The sequence below is a fragment of the Macrobrachium rosenbergii genome, chromosome 56, assembly GCF_040412425.1.
Source record: "Macrobrachium rosenbergii isolate ZJJX-2024 chromosome 56, ASM4041242v1, whole genome shotgun sequence".
NCBI classification, from domain to species: Eukaryota; Metazoa; Arthropoda; class Malacostraca; order Decapoda; family Palaemonidae; genus Macrobrachium; species Macrobrachium rosenbergii.
The window spans coordinates 50,339,088-50,357,815 of record NC_089796.1 but is presented as its reverse complement, the minus strand read 5'-3'; the positions used below and the strand labels follow the sequence as shown (position 1 = coordinate 50,357,815).

The window sequence follows — 18,728 nt, the reverse complement described above, 5'->3', positions numbered from 1 at the left end:
CCTTCCGCCCAAACGCACTCCAGCACGCCCTCACCACCGCAGGCGCGGCCGCCCCAGGAAGGACCGCCCAAACAGCAGCCTCACAGGCAGGAGGCCCCTCAGTTATCCTCAAGGAGCCGCGGCACCCTTCAGCGTCCCACCAGGTACAGGGATTAATCAGACGCGTCCTCGTCTTGGGAGTATTTGTAAAGTCACCAATTCGGCGCCAGGATAGTGTTTCGGCGGCGCCATTAATTAAGTCTCCGCTGAGCTTGTTTTCTTTGGTGACTTCCCGTTTTCTTCAAGCTAAATTAGTCACGCCTAAAACGTGCCAGGTCACGCATTTTTATCATTTTTACTTTATGGTATTTATACGAATGTCACACATTGTGTATCACATGTTTCTTCATTCACAGGCATCAAGACTGTATCTATATTGTGTCTCTGTATGTTTCGTATTGTAATTCGTACTCGTTCACTGTATATTATTGTTTATTGTTTCGACCTCAGGTCACAGTCAATTCCATTGTCTCTCACGGCCCGGCGTCAGTCGGCCGCAATATAAGCCGCCTGGATCTGTAATAAACCAGCAGTAACCTTTACCTGCTCGTTTCTTTGACACCTTTACATGTTTCTCACATTTAAGGCCAAACATTTAGAAAATTGCAAAATCTCATCAAACACGTTTCACGTTGGGATACTTAAATGTAAAATATGTCTAAAAAATAAGTGGTTATCTCAGGTACTTCTTTATCATTTTCCTATTCTCAAATTTCATGATTAATGTTTCCATATTAAAATCAAAGATGCGCTTCAATGTTCTGGTTTTTCATGGGTGCTCCCTGAAGAAAAAAAAATTGAGAAACACTGCTATAGGGTGTCTATGAAAGCTTGGATTCGATTTATGCCTGTCCTCAATCGCAGGAGTGTTTTTTTTTTGGGGGGGGGGCGGCGGCGGAGGTTTATCTAAGTGTAATGGTTGTGGTGTATCTCTATGACCGATGAGTGTCACTCACATGTAAACAATCAGCTGATCAAGTCTGGTTCCACACCGCTAAGACGCCCGCCCCCTCTGCCTTATATATCTTGTGATTTTCTCTTTGGTCAAGATGTTTTCGTACTAATGATGAAGCAAAATGTTCTCATGATTTAATGGAAAGTATTTGTCTTATTTTTGGAGAGAAATTCTTGACGCTTTCGCCTGACTGTTATTGTGAGGGGGCGGATCCGAAACGCTCATGGCAGGTGATATAGATTATGATGAAAACAGCCACAGTAAGTACTATTCGGGCCTTAGCCTGTGATTTATATTTTGGCAGAACCAAGTACTAACTCCGCGTCCGGTATTATTACCTTGGGAATTGACAATTTCTGTAGGATTTTGGTTGCTTCTCGAAAGTTTCCCTTCTTTTCTTTTTGTCGCTCGACTGTAGCCTAACTAGGCCTAACCTGTAATTAACCGCAGAATAGAATATATTTTTGCTATTGTGCATGCGCACTGTTTTACGGGAACTTTTGGTAAAAAGTGGAGGTAGAACTATTTAGTAGCTCCGCGGCCGCGAATGTCTTCTAACTTAACTTTTTCTACAGTTTTTTGGTTGCTAATTATGAACTGGGTAATTCTAAGTAATGCAGACATGGCTGCTTTTACCTTGGAAATTGGTTTTCCCTACAGTTGTAGTGCCTTTGATGAAGAAGCAGCAGTTATCTTGTGAGAGTCAACTGGTATTTACATCCTGCCTCTACCCATCAGTGATGGGGGACTTTGGAATTGCGGGGTACTGGGTGGGAGACATACATAAACAAGGTACCATGTTTGTGTTCTGGTGAAGACCAAGGATACGCCACCTTCAGGGAGCCATATGATCCATGGGAGGGAGAGGTTGTGGGGAGGTGGGTTACTCAGGGTGGTGGGCGCACAAGGTACGTGTTGGTGTAAGTGGGTGGGGGTTGACTGACAGGTAGAGTAGTACATGAATAACAGCATCAGAAGTCTGTCACTTCAACATCAAAAACACTAAAACTGTAGGAAAAACCAATTTCCAAGGTAAAAGCAGCCGTGTCCCCAATACTTGATTGCGAAACTCACAAGTTGCGTGGAGCAGGGTGGTAGGGGTGACATCCGAGAGTTGCCGGACGGGGGATGTGCAAGTGACGTCACGAAATGGATCTGACATGAAGATACCAGACGTCTGCCTTGTAAATACAGATACCAAGAGACAGTGATTATGAAACACATAAAACCGTATCGTGGAAATAAATCAGAAAAGTACAGAAACTGACCTTTAAGGGGTGGAGGGTATAGATCCGCCGCTGCCTTAAGGAACGCATGAAACCTGGTTTTCGGGTCCTCAAAATGAATTTTAAAATAGGCCACTGACAGGTAGCCAACAAAGTTGTACTTTCTGCGTCCGTACCTGGGCGTTGTGTCACGAAGCTCCCTCCACCGCCTTTTGATGGTGTTGGTATGGGCACCGGTCACTGGATCTATGAAATTCGTAGAGTGATTTACTTTTAAGTGGACGTAGCCTTCATGACTTAAACAATTGTATGCTTTCCAGCAGTCCAATACGATCGTGGTCCCCGGCACAATATAATCTTTGATCACAGATATTAGAGTTTCGCTGTTCCTACTTTCAATGGGAACAACGAAAAATTGTCTGGTTTCACGACATATACCACCAAAGACCCACTGCCCCTCTATAACCCTTCCAACGTTATACTTTCTTTTGCCAAATTTAGCTTCATCTATTTCTACTGTTGTGGTGGGGCCTCCTATTTTCTGTTTCTGATTAAACCACCAGTTTACAATTACTTCTCTTGAAAAGCTACACCAGTCTTTGATGGCTACATCACTTAGATTCAATTCAGTCCTAACAACTTTGTAACTAAACAAATTTCTAGTGAACAGATAACAAAATATCAACACAGTTTCAATATCCAGTTTCAAACCAGAAAACCAGGTGCCCTTGAAGAGAGACTTGCTGTAATTACACTTTTTTCTGCCTTTTTTCGGGCCAGGGATGTAAGTCTTATTACACCTAAAAAGCCTTCTTGTTGAAGTCAAGGTGGCACTTTTTGTGGCAATGCCCACAGAAAACTTGCTTCCTTAACAGGCCGTGATCTTGACAGAGTTTCACTAAATGTTCATACTGTCCAGCATAATACAACACAAAATCCTTATAGTTGAGGTAGCAATTAACACACGTCTGGGGAAGGGTAAACCTGTTGTTAGGTTCAGAAGACCTGGAAGTAGAAGGAACGGCCACAGACATGGTACGGACTTAAGTGATGGAGCCTTGGAGATGGAAGCTGGAAGGTGACAGAGCGAAGCCGTGACAAAATTTTGGAACGAAAGAGGCCCAGTCCAGTGGGGTGGGGGTGAATATATAGGCTTGTGCTTGGTGGAAAGCAGGCAGGGGGATCAAGTGTTGGCATAACATAATGCAACTTTAAAGGTTTCACAAGAATTTATGAAATGCATACAAAATCTTTCTTCTTTCAGGACAAGATATGAACATCAGTAAAATGTTTGACAGAAAAGGTGTGGTAGAACAGCGGTATGCACCTTATCCCCACTGGACAAGGTTCTTGGCAAGATAGTATGTTCTTTTTAGGTTACTTAGTACGTAACAGGGTTAGGTTTCCTCAGGTGAAAGGTAGGTGTATAGGCTATGAAAACTAGTAAATGGTTTCACAGCATGGATGGAACGGATTCGCACCTTATCCGCTTTTGACAAGATTACTGCAAGCATGTATGTTCTGGCAAGAGGTAATATTGCGCTGCACGCGAGTAGGCTAGCAATCAAGTAATTAGCACTTATCAATAACCATGGTTGATGATAGCAAGGGTACGTGGACGTTAAAAACCGTTTACCAAAAGTAAACCGTGCCTAATGTTGATGATGCCTTTGATAGAAGGTAGGAGAAGGTGCACCAGGCAACCAACCCCTTAATGTAGGGATACGTTAAGAAAGAACAAGGCTATCAACCACTCAAACGAACTGACAGGCTACAGCATAGTGGTGTTCGTTTAAGTAAACCCTGAAATATTGACTGAAGAGAGAAAAAACGGTAGTAACGAAGAAGAGAAGTAAAAACATCATAGGAAATGTAATAGAAACATAACCAGTCTACAGAAAAGTAACATTATAACACTGAAAAAGAGATGTTTTGTCATGATTGTGTATAGCTTTATGAAATGATGCAATGTACACAGACGGAGGGAAAGAAACGCAAGGAAGAGAAGCGAGAGATAAAACGATAATAAGGAAACAGTGAAATACAACCACTGTAAGAAATGTAATGAAAACACAACCGTTTTAGGAAAACATAACGTTATTACACGGGCAAAGAGCCAAAAGCCCCAATATGATGTCATGAAACCCCCATTTTCATGTCATAAACAAGTAGGTATCGAATTGCCTTCAATTTTTGGCGAAAAGCTCCCTTACAACATCCCGCATGCGCAATAGCTTAGAGGAGAAAAGTAGTAGTAGTTGGAGAAGTTTGCCTTTGCACCGGCTACCAATGTCGGTGTATTTGTCATTCATTTGTGGCCGTTTTTTTGCGTTTGAAATGCTGTGTAGAGCAGGAAATACCTTAAAAACATGCTAAAACCTCCTCCCGGTGTTTTGCCACACCCATAACCCTGCTTTCCCATCAGTCCCCCTTACCGTAGGATAGAGTTGTCGCCGTGTTTCCCACACCCAAAATCCCGGATTCCCATCGGGGTCCCCATTACCGTAGGGTAGAGTTCAAAATTAACGTTAAATTGTTAATAAGCATCCAAAATACTATAAGAAACTGCCATTTCTCGCTAAATACCCGCTGTGTACCTATAACTTCGTTCTACCGTGAATTTTTCCGACACAATATACAAACCCTTGGTCCTTTACATTAGGAATACTTTCAGGCGTAGGCTGGAAACGGCTGTTGAACTTCAAACAAGGTGGTTAGGCAGTTAACTACTGTCCAGGAGGCGGGAGTACCGCCTGCCTGGATGTAAACATTCCAATTTGCTTTTGGCCGTCGTAGAGAATGCGGACGTTGTTTCTTCGCTCTCTGCCTGACTGCCCTTTATACTCCTTTTTGGTGGGAAATTTCTTTGTTTTTCTTTGCAAGCATGAATGTTGACAAGCCTTCTAAGCCTTCCTATCCCCAGTATGTGTGTCCTGGGGTAGGAGGCAAGAAATGTAACTCATTTAGATCTAGCATCGACGCGGACCCCCACGCTCTCTGCCCATCTTGCAGGGAGTGTGTGTGTTTGCACGACGCTCCTTGTAGTGAGTGCTGCTCTTGGTCTCCCAAGCAATGGAGGAAGTTCGAGGGGAAGAGACGCTACCATTGTAAGCTAGCCAAGGAATCGTCCGAGGGTAACGACTCTGGTGGTGGCTAATGTGTCGGGTTCGTTTCTCCCTCCCTGCGAGCTTCCCCTGCTTGCTCCCTCTCCCTCGGGTGAGGACTCCCCGTCCCCTTCCTCATTCATTTAATCGGGTGTGGAAGGGCGTGGGGGAGCGGTTGACCAGGACATCATCTCGTGGGTCTCTTCTCGTTCTGGAAGGGAATTTTTTCCTCCAGAGCGAGTGGAGACTTCCCAGCCTAACCCGACTTTTTCTTCAGGTTTTAGGTTGGATAGCCAGGCATCAGACCTATCATCGTCCTGGCTACACCTGGGCCTACCTGGCGTTCCGTCACTGGAGGGTCAGGTATCACATCTGTCCAGCGCTCCAGTGACAACTCACATGGCAACAACACTCACCACCACCTCGGTCACCATGTCAGCACTTGCCAAGCTACCTGTGTCAGTGGCTTTGCACCTGGATACCCAGGTTTCGGCTGCCCCTGCCGCACACCACGCAGTACCGCTGCCTCCTGGGTTCCTGGCCCTGTTCTCATGACTGGGACCCTCCTTCATGGTGACTTCTTCTTTGCCATACGTGACAGTTCCTGCCCTTGTTGCTGACCCTGGCCCGATCACAACAATGATTCCGGCTCCTTGCTTTCCTGTCCAGCCCGGCACATCGTCTGTCTCTCTCCCCATACCTTCGACCCTGGCTTGGCCCGGCCTGGCTGCCTGCGCACCACCTGTGCCTGCATTCCCAGCCCCGCCTCCTTATGTTCCTGGCTGCCACGCAGTTGCTCCCGCCGAGGTAACTGCTGGCCCGAGCACCGCGTACTCTGCCCGGGATGCGCCTGCTGCTGTGGCACCCCCAGCTGCTCCTGCTTCATCGGCTGCGCCTGCATAGTTTGGGGACTTGACTGCGATCCTGAAGAAGATGGTGAAGAAGAAGAAGAAGAGATCTAGGAAGGTGTCATCGTCTTCGTCTTCATCTTCGTCATCGTCTTCGTCTTCTGCCTCTTCTTCTCCTTCCGAGGCTTCGTGGCTGAAGAAGAAGAAGCCTGCTTCTCCCCCCCAAGAAGTCTCGCACTGAGACTTCTAAGGGGCTGCCTCCTTCCACAGGGAAGGCAGTGGGATCTCACGCCGGCTCTTCCCAATCCACGGATCAGGGAACTGCTGCTCTGGCCCCCGGGTCAGTTGCATCGGGAGCCAAGGCCGTGCAGACCAAGGTCCGCAACCCCCCCCCCCACTGTGCCTAAGAAACCTGCACCTAAGGCCAGCGAGTCCACGTCGGACACTCGTACGCGAGTTGCTCCGAGTACCTGGGTCTCCAAGGAGACCCAGGTACTCCAGGCTGATACGGGAGAACTTCTCGCTGTACAGACCCGGGCGTGGGGCAAGAGAAAGAGTCCGGGCATGCAGGTACCTCGACTCTTCCTGCTGGTACTTCTGCAAGTGCCAAGTCAGGTTCCTGGGATAGTGCTTCGGTCCCTCGGGTCCGAATGCCAGGAGAAGCAGTACAGAGGTCCTCTGCTCAGTTTTCCCGTCTAGAGGACAGTGCAAGCTCGCGCCAGCCAGACACGCCTTTATTTATTTATTTATTTATTTATTTATTTATTTATTTATTTTTATTTATTTATTTATTTATTTTTATGTATTTTCATTCATTTTTATTTATTTTTATTTTTATTTATTTATTTATTTTGGTTATTATCTTTATTTATTTTATTATTATTTTTATTTATATATTTATTTTATTTATATATTTATTTTTATTTATTCAATTTTATTTCTTTGTTTTTATTTATTTTTATGTTTATTTATTTTTATTTATATATTTATTTTTATTTATTTATTTTCATTTATTTTTACTTCTAGACTCCTCCCAGTCCCTGGCCACACCTGGCGCAGCCAGCCTGGCTTGGGGGAAGCGAAGGCTGCTCGGCTCATGCAAGCCGCTCCACTCTCCTTGGGAGACTGCTTCGCCTAGGAGAAAGCACTCTCCTTGACCCGGGCTGCCATCACCACCGCGGGTTGGTGACCACTCCTGGCCCGCTGCCCCTGTTGGTTCTGCCAGCAAGGTCAGTGGGAGCGCCCTATCCTCCTCGCCTGTCCCCTCCACCTCTTGGGCTCCTTCCAAGGGGAGCAAGTCGGATAGGAGGAATTCTGGTGAGTTTTCTTCCCAGAGTTTTCTGGGGAATTCTGGCGAGTTTTCTCCCCAGAGTTCTACCTCGGGGGCGTATGAACCTGGCTCGGTCCTTGGCTCGACCAGGTCTTATGTCCGCGTGGTGCAGGAAGGATCACGGGGGTCTGCCGAGGTTCTCCCTCCTGCAGGGAGAGTAGATCGGGAGGACCGCACTCTGGAGGGACTCGAGGGTCCTCTTCCCCAGGATGCGGACACACCTCCAAGATACAGAGGACTTTTGCAGAGGTTATTGCACTGATTCGTCAGCACAATGACCTCGGGAAAGGGACCACAGCCTCAACTGTGGATCGTCCGTTGTGCCTCGAACCCTTTTGGGGACCCAAGAAGGAACCCAAGGCTTCGGTGGGGCTGCCGTGGTCCACGCTTGCTGAAGGGGTCCTCAACCACGTGAATAGTCTTGTGTCTGGGCAAGACAGTTCGCTTAGGTCAAGCCGCTCGGATAAGCTTTTTACCCTCCCCCTGCCTCACTAGAAGCGCTTCTACACTCCAGCTGAAGGGCCGTTGCCGACTAAACAGGTTGACCTGGACCTGACACAACTGGATCCGGGTCTGATTGCAGCAGCTTACTGCAGAGAGCATCTCCCTCTCTCAGCAAGATGCTGTAACCTTGGAAGCCACCGCCATGGCGGCCTTCCAAGCAGTCTCCTGGCTCGATCTGTGGTCCTTCACAGTATCGAAGGTAGCTGCTTCCTCGGGCGCTATCATGCCTAGGGAGGAGTCCGCCTTTGGGAGACTGTGCCAGTCCTCTCGCAAGTACCCCCGCTTTGTCCTCGGGGAGACGGTCTTCCAATTCAGGGCACTTTACTTCGGGCTCTCGACCACTCCCCAGGTGTTCATGAGAGTCTTCTCACTCATGTCAGCTTGGGCCCACTCGCACGGGATGTCTACTGAGGTATCTTGATGACTGGTTAGTCCTGGCGAGCTCATGCTCGCAGTTCCTACAGGACAGGGAGTGGCTCCTCAAGTTTTGCCGTGATCTTGGGATCGTGGTGAATCTCGAGAAGTCAGATCTCATCCCCAAACAGAGGATAAAGTACCTAGGCATGCTGATAGACTCGGTGGCAGCGAAAGTCTTTCCCTCAGACTCTCGTATCAGCAGGTTCAGGCAGGCAGCACAGCTGTTCCTGTCATGACAGGGCAGCCAGCCCAGCAATGGCAAGTCGTCATCGGTCACCTGTCATCATTGGAGAAGCTAGTACCTCATGGGCGTCTTCACCTGTGGTCTCTTCAGTGGAGACTAAAGGAGTATTGGTCCCAGTCCCAAGACCCCCAGTCCTTCCTCATTCCTCCTTCCGAGGAGGTGAGGGAGGGCCTTCGTTGGTGGTTGGATGACAGGAACCTCTTGATAGGAGTATCCCTGCATACTGCCCCTCCGGACGTGCTACTGTTCTCAAATGCATCGACCGAGGGCCGGGGCGCACACCTGGAGGAGTTGCTGACTTCGGGAGTGCGGCACCGAGGCGACAAGCGCTTTCACATCAACATCCTGGAACTCAAGGCAGCCTTCCTGGCCTTCCAAGAGTTCCGGGATCGAGTAATGGAACACTCCGTGGTACTGATGAGCAACAATACCACAGTAGTGGCATACGTCAACAAGCAGGGGGGCCTAATGTCCCTCCCGCTTCACCAGTTGACAATGCAGGTGCACGAGTGGGCCATGGCTCACTCGGTAGAGCTGTCAGCCAGGTACATTCCAGGCAAGAGGAATGTCGTAGCAGACAAGCTCAGCCGCCAGAATCAAGTGATAGGACCTAATGGTCCCTCCACTTGGAAGTGACGGAAAGACTGTTCGACCTGTGGGGGCGTCCAGCCATCGATCTGTTCGCCACCCGGCACAGCAGAAAACTCCAGGTCTTCTGTTCTGTTGTGCCGGACCCATGGGCTGCTGCGGAGGACGTGTTCCAGCACCCGTGGGACAACCTCGACGTGTACGCCTTTCCTCCGTTCTGTCTGATTTGCCAAGTGATCAGCCGAGTGATGATCACTCCGAATCTCAGGATGATTCTGGTAGCACCCAAATGGCCCCAGGCCGTTTGGTATCCGGACCTGCTAGCTCTCCTCTCCGAGGTGCCGAGAGAGATCCCCTACTGGCCCAACCTGCTGTGTCAACCCCACGTAGAGCGGTACCACGAGGCAGTGCAGTCCCTGTCTTCATGGGTGGAGGTTATCCACCATCTCTTGCGAGTGAGATGCTTTTTGCGTTGCGCAGCAACAGAGATGGCAGGATACCTCACACAATCCTCCGCAGCAGTATACCAGGGAAAGTGGTTCGTCTTCTGTGGTTGGTGTCGTCGAAGGGATATCTCTCCGGTCTGAGCTACTATTCAGCAGGTCGCATACTTCCTTGTCTTCCTTCGCCGAGAGAAGCTTCTCTCCGTTTCAGCTGTGAAAGGCTACCGTGCCGCTCTCGGCCTAGTCTTACAGCTGAAAGGGGTAGACATCTCTTCCTCTTTCGAGATCTCTCTACTAATGAGAAGCTTTGAAGGTCTTGCCCACCCAGGGATCTCAAGCCCTTTGCGTGGATGTGACTCGTTCTAAGGAGCCTTGACTCAGGCGCAGCATAAGCCTTTACGAGAGTTGTCAGACAGGGATCTGACTCAAGACGCCTTCCTGCTGGCCCTGGCATCAGCGAAGAGAGATGGCGAACTTCATGGACTTTCCTTCGATGTGAAACACTCGAGGGATGGGGATCAGTTACGCTTGATTTCGTCCCGGATTTCGTAGCGAAGACTCAGAATCCTTCGGTCCCTGACGCACGGTTCGAGCCCTTCATGATCCCCTTCCTAGAGAACTTTGTAGGTAATGAACCAGACGAGATGCTACTGTGTCCTGTTAGAGTGCTGCGACGCTATCTGAAGAGGACTCGACGTCTCCGGCCTGAGTGTCGACGACTCTTCGTTAGTACTGGCTCGACCAAGAAAGAAGTGTCCAAGAACACCATCTCTTTTTGGCTTCGTGAGACGATAGGGAGAGCATATTCTGCTGTAGCAGAAGACAACACTGGTACGCTTCATCCGAGAGCTTACGAAGTCCACAGCATTGGTCCATTCCTTGCATTCCGGAAGAAGATGTCAGTTGTGCAGGTGCTGAAGGCAGGTGTGTGGTCCCAACAACCACCTTCAACTCCTTCTACCTCCGGATGTTGCTCACAAGTCCTTGGACACTTTTTCCTTGGGTCCTGTGGTGGCTGCTCAACAAGTTGTGTAGCTTCTCGGCCCTCTAGCAGGACAGGTTGCATCTCGCCTATGATGTACGGTTGTGATTGGGAGCATGAATGGATGGGAATATTGAACATATTGCGTCCCATAAATTCTTTAACACTTTAAGAGGGGTGGTATACTCTAGAGATCTTCATGCCTTTAATGAGGAGGAAATTCTCAAACGATGCCCCCCTTGCATATACCAAGTTAAAAAACTGGGAGGTGATGCAGCCATCCTACTAACCTTCTCTCTAGTTATTTACCTGACACCCCTGGTCACGGCCACGAAAGGATGCAGGTAAAAAATATAAACGAGCCAAAACAATGTCGAACAAATGTTACTTAATACGCCATATTCAAACTTCGCGTATTAATAAAAAAGATGTTCTGTATGCCTGCAGAGTTAATCTAATAACCCTGGGAGTGAAGCAGCCCGGTACTGTTTTCAGTGCGAAGGCGACCACACTCCAAATTCCTAGGACTCCGCCCCAGGCACAGGTCTGAAGAAGAAGTGCTGCAGTGGCAGACAACGAACACATCAGCCTTAGTGCAGCAAAGCCGGTGGTAATGGCAGCAAATAGAAGTGCTAACTCCACTTATGCTTCTGTCAAGTAAGGTTGATGAAGAATCCTAATAAAGCAAAGCCTCCAATAACATCTACTAGTAGGCTCTGGAAACCTAAGTTTACATCGGTCGAAAACAATAATCAGAACTCCTGAATCGCTAAGTGCAGACTTTGAAGCTCAGTACCAAACACTGCACTTCAAAAGCATGGACACCCATACCCACAAAGTGGAAACAAAGAAGGCAGGAGATTCAGCACCCAAACAAAGCTTGCAAACATATGCAACATTCTCACCAAGAAAGAATCGGGAAGGAACAGCCCCAAATAAGGAGAGCAAACTCTAACCCTTTCGGTCGCTACTACCACTAACAACAGGGATAATAGTAGCAGCTGCTTCCACAAGAAAGCGCGACAAGGAACACATCCCCAGTGATGAGGGTTTTATAATAAACATCAAATGGGTTCAGTGCGCTTGAAGAGATCTCCCACCCAGAAAGGTGAGTCCAAATGTATATAAAGCCCAAAGCCAGGTGAGTGCTTACTAGTCATGCTGGCCCTAAGACTCAAAGCAACAGCAACAACAATATTCAGAAGACCAGTGAACACCCTGACCATCAAAGGATAACACAAAATCTGATGGTGTTAAAACCCCGACTTTTAACAAGGACGAAAAGGGATCAAAACCACCTCTGATAAAGGAGAACTTTTCCTCCAACCTAGGGATCGGCACTTCCCCTCCAGTGAGTGAAGTAGTACTTTTGGCTTACATTCACTTACGATATCCCTCCTCCAGTGGAACTGCAAAGGTCTCGAGTCTGCTCTGAAGATCTTAAAGTTTTAATGAATGAATTCAGCCCAGGATCGTATGCCTGCAAGAAACAATGATAGGAAACTCTCCTTACAACCTGGAGTTGATTATGCCATGCTTTAATTCTAATTTCCGTTGGTGATCGTGCTCATGGAGGTGCTGCACTATTATCAATAAGTCTTTTGCAGCACTCCACAATACAACCAGTCACAACTCTCCAAGCGGTTGCAGTGTCTGCCATCTTAGACAAGAGGATCAACGGTCTGCTCAATACTACACTCTCCTACTCAGACCTTCTTTTAACATTGGAGATATTCAGTCCTTGATTAACCAACTTCCGCTCCTTTCTCGTATTAGGAGATTTTATCTACAACCCTTTTGGGGAAGTCAGTGTTTAGACGGCAAAGGGAAAATAATTGAGACCTTATTGATACGAATGATGTTGCACTATATAATACCGGGTCAATGACCTTCCGCCAATATTCATCATAATCATCTTTCTGCACTGACCTTAGTATTTCTTCAACAACATCCACCTTTGACTTTTAACTGGTCTGTTAATGAAGATTTGAATGGCAGTGATCATTACTCCCATCCATTTGAAATATGCTGTAAATGCCCATCTGAAACATTACCTGGTAGAGGATGCTGACTGGGACAAGTTCAGTCAAGGAGTCAATCTAGATAAGGAATTTGAGTCATTTCATTCTCACCTGGATGCCTATGATCATTTATTGGAATCTTACTTAAGAGTGCCGAGGGCTCGATTCTAAGACACAAGGTAAACCTCAGAGACTGTTCCCTGGTGAATAAGACATGGGTACTCTGAGGAAAGTCACTAGAAGTGCTACCGACGTATACAAAACTAGTGGCTCCCTCAGTCTGCAGCCTGACCCATAATCGTATGCATTACAGCTAGCAAGCTTATAAGAAAGCCAAAAGAGAGAGTTGGTTTTATTATATCAATGGAATCAATTCCAAACTCATTGAGAGTGGTGTGGCGTGAAATTAGGAAACTGAGGAAAATTTGTTGGCGCCACCATTACCCCCTCATTAAAAGTCAATAACACTCTGATCACAGAGCCCACTGAAGTTGCCAGTGAGCTGGGAAAACACTTTTCAAGTTTCCAGCCCTGATACTATTCTCTAGAATTTCAGAGAATTCCGGAAGGCTGAAATGACTTGAATTTGATTCGGGAAAATCTGAACCATACAACCACAAATTTTCCTTAAGAGAATTTCGGAAGCACTTTCAACTGAATCAACAGCCCCGGGTGATTCAATTTTATATGAAATGCTTAAACACCCCAGATGATGATGCCAAAAGTATCTACTCAAGATTATAAACAAAATATGGAAACTGAATTTTACCCAAGGACTGAAAATATCCATAATTGTCCCCATAAAAAGCCTAATAAAGATCGTGCTTCCTCAAGCCACCAGCTATAGACCAATAGCTCTTACCAGCTGTGTTTGTAAGCCGGGATGGAGAAAATGATAAACACCAGATTAGTTTGGCACCTGGAAACCAAAGGACTAATAACCCATTTCAATTTGGTTTCAGGAAAATCGCTCCACCCTGATCCTTTGCTGAGGTTGACCAATCAACCAGCAAGGATTCGCCAAACGATGTCAGGACTTATCGGGGCATTGACCTAGAGGAAAGCATATAGACACTACTTGGAGAATTGGCATCTTAAAACAATTGCACAAATGGGTATATGTGGAAGAATGATTAAATTCATATTCCTTTTTAACAGAGAGATTTTTGTTGTTAGAGGGCAACACACTCTCCCAACCTTTGCAGGAGGAGGGTGTTCCACAAGGAAGTGTGTTATGTGACACTTTTTTCAGCTGCAATAAACAGTATTGTGCAACAAATATCACCTGTTAAATGCTCGCTTTTGTTGATGACCTTGCAATATACTCAACAGGATATGATGCCTCGTCAGTATGTCAACATTTGCAAAGGTCTGCACTTATTACAAAGTGGGTTGATGAGAATGGTTTTAAATTCTCTTCCTCGAAAACAGTTTCTGTAAGATTTACTAGGTGCCAGTTGTGGAAGAGGTTCCCACCCTTAGTTTAAAAGGATCTATCATTCCTATGAAAAGGAAGTAAAAATTTTGGGAATGGACCATTGACCAGAATGACATGGCCAGCCACATAAACATGCCTTTTAAAAGACTAATGTTAAACAATCTCTCAATATTTTAAAGGTTGTTCTGGATTTAGTTGGGGGAGCTGATAAAACCCTGCTGAGACTGTATGACTCGTTGTGTCGATCCAAGCTAGACTATGGCTGTCAGATTTATTCTCAGTTGTAAACCAAGCTGAGTTGAACTGACGTTGTACACAATATGGGGCTGAGAATATGCTCAGGAGCTTTTAGAACTTCGCCTGTTGAAAGCATATATGTTGATACAGACCAACTTCCCCTTGATCTAAGGAGGCAAGAACTAGGATTAAGATACATGGCTAGAATTAAAAGTGCTCCCAAAAATCCTCCTCTCAAGTGCAGCTTGAGGGAAGCAGACTCACGGGTCTTTTTCTGGTACAAGAGCCTCTAGACCATTCCAAATTAGACTAAATGAAGCATGTTAGGATAGTCATCTTAAATCCCAGAAAGTCACCGTGGAAGTGAAACATCCTGTGTATCCTCCAATGGCTTATCCCAGCAGCATCCGTGGTGCAAAAAAAGCATATAACAAAAAGACTGTCCTGAGGAAGAGATTAGGAAAGTTCTTGGAGCACGACACTGCCCATGGCCTAATGTGACAAAATCTATACTCGATGGATCAAAGTCGATAGTGGTGTTGGCTGTGCAGTTATCCTTGGTGATACAGCATATACAGCTAAACTACCTGACTTTGCATCCATATTCACACAGCAGAACCAATAGCCATAGTCTCTGCCCTGATATAGTTTTGAAAGTAGCGACACTAATTTCACATCTACTCGACTCCAAAAGCACTTTAGAAGCACAAAATTCAATAGCTTCCATCCATTAGTTCAAAAAGTTCAGAATCGCTCTTCCATTTGTATTATCTGGGTAAATCTGTCTCTTTCTGTTGGGTCCCTTCTCATGTGGGATTTGTGGAAATGAGATGGCAGATAGGAAGCTGAAGGTGCTAGTGTCTATTCAGAAACAGCCTTTAGTAAAAGTGCTCATACAGACCTAAAAGGTCCTTTAGATCTTATATTTAAACAAATGGCAAGAAAAGATGGACTTCTTCTCTGCCAATAATAGAAAGTATAGAAAAATCAGAAATAGTATATTGCCGTGGCTTTGCCTTCTTCCAGTCGATAGACGAACAGAAATAGTTTTAAGCAGAATGAGGATTGGGCACTTATTTGACCCATCAGTTTATTTAGAAGGGGCAGCCCCAGAGTGTGCTTGCGGTGGTGATGCTAACAGTGGAGCACATTCTGCTGCTTGCCCCAGATATTTTAACCAAAGAGAGAGATATTTTAGAGGTAAATCCTCTGTGATATTTGGGAGATGAATAGATATTTCTGCTCATCCCCTTTTAAAGTCTATAAACATTTTTAATAAAATTTAATTATATTTTATTAATCACATCATAGATATATATATATATTTATTTATTAAGCATTTTCTTCATTAATTCATTCATTTATCATATTACTTAATTTATCTATGAACCATCTTCATCATACACTCATTAACTCATTTTTCATAATATAATTTATTTAGTTTCCATTACGGCGGCTGAATGGCTTCTTTGGCCCCCCAGTGCCTGGGCTCTGCCTAAAACTCATACATCCATCCATCCGTTAGGACAAGCGCCTTCCGGCGTGTCGCCTTTCCTCGTTCTGTCTGGTTGCCAAGTGATCAGCCCGGTGATGATCCTCCGAATCTCAGGATGATTCTGGTAGCACCAAATGGCCCCAGGCCGTTTGGTATCGGACCTGCTAGCTCTCTCTCCGAGGCGCGAGAGATCCCCCTACTGGCCCAACCTGCTGTGTCAATATTACGTGAAGCGGTACCACGAGGCAGTGCAGTCCCTGTCTTCATGGGTGGAGGTTATCCACCATCTCTTCGAAACAAGAGGCTTTTGCGTTGCGCTACCTTACAGAGATGGCAGGATACCTCACACAATCCTCTGCAGCAGTATACCAGGAAAGTGGTTCGTCTTCTGTGGTTGGTGTTGTCGAAGGGATATCTCTCGGTCTGAGCTACTATTCAGCAGGTCGCATACTTCCTTGTCTTCCTTCGCGAGGAGAAGCTTCTCTCCGTTTCAGCTGTGAAGGCTACCGTGCCGCTCGGCCTGATCACAGCTGAAAGAGAAACATATCTCTTCCTCTTTCGAGATCTCTCTACTAATGAGAAGCTTTGAAAGGTCTTGCCCACCCAGGGATCTCAAGCCCCTAAAGTGGGATGTGACTCTCGTTCTAAGGAGCCTGACTCGTGCGCCGTACAAGCCTTTACGAGAGTTGTCAGACAGGGATCTGACCCTCAAGACCGTCTTCCTGCTGGCCCTGGCATCAGCGAAGAGAGATGGCGAATTTCATGGACTTTCCTTCGATGTGAAACGCCTCGAGGGATGGGGATCAGTTCGCTTGATTTCGTCCCGGTTCGTGGCGAAGACTCAGAATCCTTCGGTCCTGACGTCTGGTTCGCAGCCCTTCATGATCCTTCTAGAGAACTTTGTAGGTAATGAACCAGACGAGATGCTACTGTGTCCTGTTAGAGTGCTGCGGTGCTATCTGAAGAGGACTCGGCGTCTCGGCCTGAGTGTCGCGACTCTTCGTTAGTACTGGCTCGACCAAGAAGAAGTGTCCCAAGAACACCATCTCTTTTTTGGCCCGTGAGGCGATAGGGGAGCATATTCTGCTGTAGGAAGACAACACCAGTGCGCTTCATCGAGCTTCACGAAGTCCACAGCATTGGTCCATTCCTTGCATTCCGGGAAGAAGATGTCAGTTGTGCAGGTGCTGAAGGCAGGTGTGTGGTCCCAACAACCCACCTTCAACTCCTTCTACCTCCGGGATGTTGCTCACAAGTCCTTGGACACTTTTTCCTTGGGTCCTGTGGTGGCTGCTCAACAAGTTGTGTAGCTTACCCGGCTCCTCTAGCAGGACAGGTTGCATCTCGCCTATGATGTACGGTTGTGATTGGGAGCATGAATGTTGAGTGACTGGCCTCTCTTCTTTCTCCCCTTCCTGGCTGTCTTCCCACGGGCAGGGAGTGGACGTGCCGTTACATGCTGGATCTGGCGGTCGATGCAGGTAAGCACCCAACGGGAGCTCCTGTTCTATTTTCCGTTCAGGTTGATAGAAGCAACCCCACTCCTTCCCCTTGCAAGGATGGGAGGGAGACTATGACTATAAGACAAACCCAATGCTTGTGACTGTCTTTATGTCATCCAACTCCAAGTTCTTCTAGCCTACTTTGCACGAACTGGCGTCTTCCTCTTTCATGCAAAGGGACCCAGAAGTCTGACAACTGATCCTGCGTTTCTTACAACCCGATCATTCTGTCAGGCAGTTTTCCCTTCCTGCTCTATCGACCAGGAAGGACAGACAATTGGTGAACTCCAGTCAGTTCAGGAGACTCTACTCAGATTCCTCCTCCAACCAGTTCTCTAATGTGGGACCAGGGTTTGTATATTGTGTCGGAACAGATCACAGTTTTCAAGAGTAAATTGTATTTTCTAACTACAAAGCCGAGGTCCTTTCCATTTTATGCCCACCTCATGCCACCCCTCAATCTTATGCCTGGGCCGAAAGGCAAGTGGAACTTTACATCCGGGCAGGTGGTCCTCCGCCTCCCAGACAGCAGTTAACTACCCAGCCACCTTGTTTGAAATTCAACGGCTGTTTCCAGCCTACGCCTGAAAGTAATCCTAATGTAAAGGACCTCGAGTTTGTATAGTTAGAAAAAATACAATTTACTTTTAAAAATTGTGATTTTAACTGTTTTTGACTTATCATGTCAGGCTCTAGCCTCTTTAGTGTTAGATACTGCAGCAAAGGCTGCAAGACCAGACTCATATCAGATAGATATGACAGCCACACCATTTGTTGTTCTTGTAGAGAGCAAGTTTGCTCACCAGACCTTAATTGGTCCTAATTGGATTAGGGGAAAGGAAAATTGAAAATTTTGAGTTGTTCTGACACAATATACAAACCGTTGGTCCTTTACATTAGGAATTACTTTCAGCGTAGGCTGGAAACAGCCATTGAACTTTCGAACAAGGTGGTTAGGCAGTTAACTACCTTCCGGGAGGCGGGTGTACCGCCTGCCCGGATGTAAACATTCCAATTTGCTTTCAGCCGTTGTAGACTGCGGACGTTGTTTCTCATGCTCTCTGCCTGACTGCTGTTGAGCTTTTCCCGGTGGGAACTTTCCTCTTTTGTATGAATATGAATGTTGATAAGCCCTTCAAGCCTTCCTACCCCCAGCGTGTGTGTCCTGGGGTGGGAGACAAAAAATGCCTTACATTTAGATCTAGTGTTGACACGGACCCACACTCCCTCTGCCCCACTTGCAGGGGACGTGTGTGTTCGTGCGTTTCACCTTGCGACGAGTGTTGTTCCTGGTCTCCCAAGCAGTGGAAGAAGTTTGAAGGGAGGAGATATTACCATAGGAAGCCCGCCAAGGA

The 18,728-nt window shown here is 46.6% G+C and overlaps 1 protein-coding gene across 1 annotated transcript in view; it reads left to right on the top strand.

Annotated features, from left to right (window-relative positions):
* Positions 1 to 956: 956 nt before the first annotated feature.
* The window catches only part of SWIP (strumpellin and WASH-interacting protein), a 944,327-nt gene continuing 926,555 nt past the window's right edge, over positions 957 to 18,728 (top strand). The window contains exon 1 of the mRNA XM_067099922.1: positions 957 to 1,254. Within this exon, the coding sequence (XP_066956023.1) occupies positions 1,218 to 1,254 (37 nt within the window). The 5' untranslated portion in view covers positions 957 to 1,217. The remainder of the gene's footprint in view (positions 1,255 to 18,728) is intronic.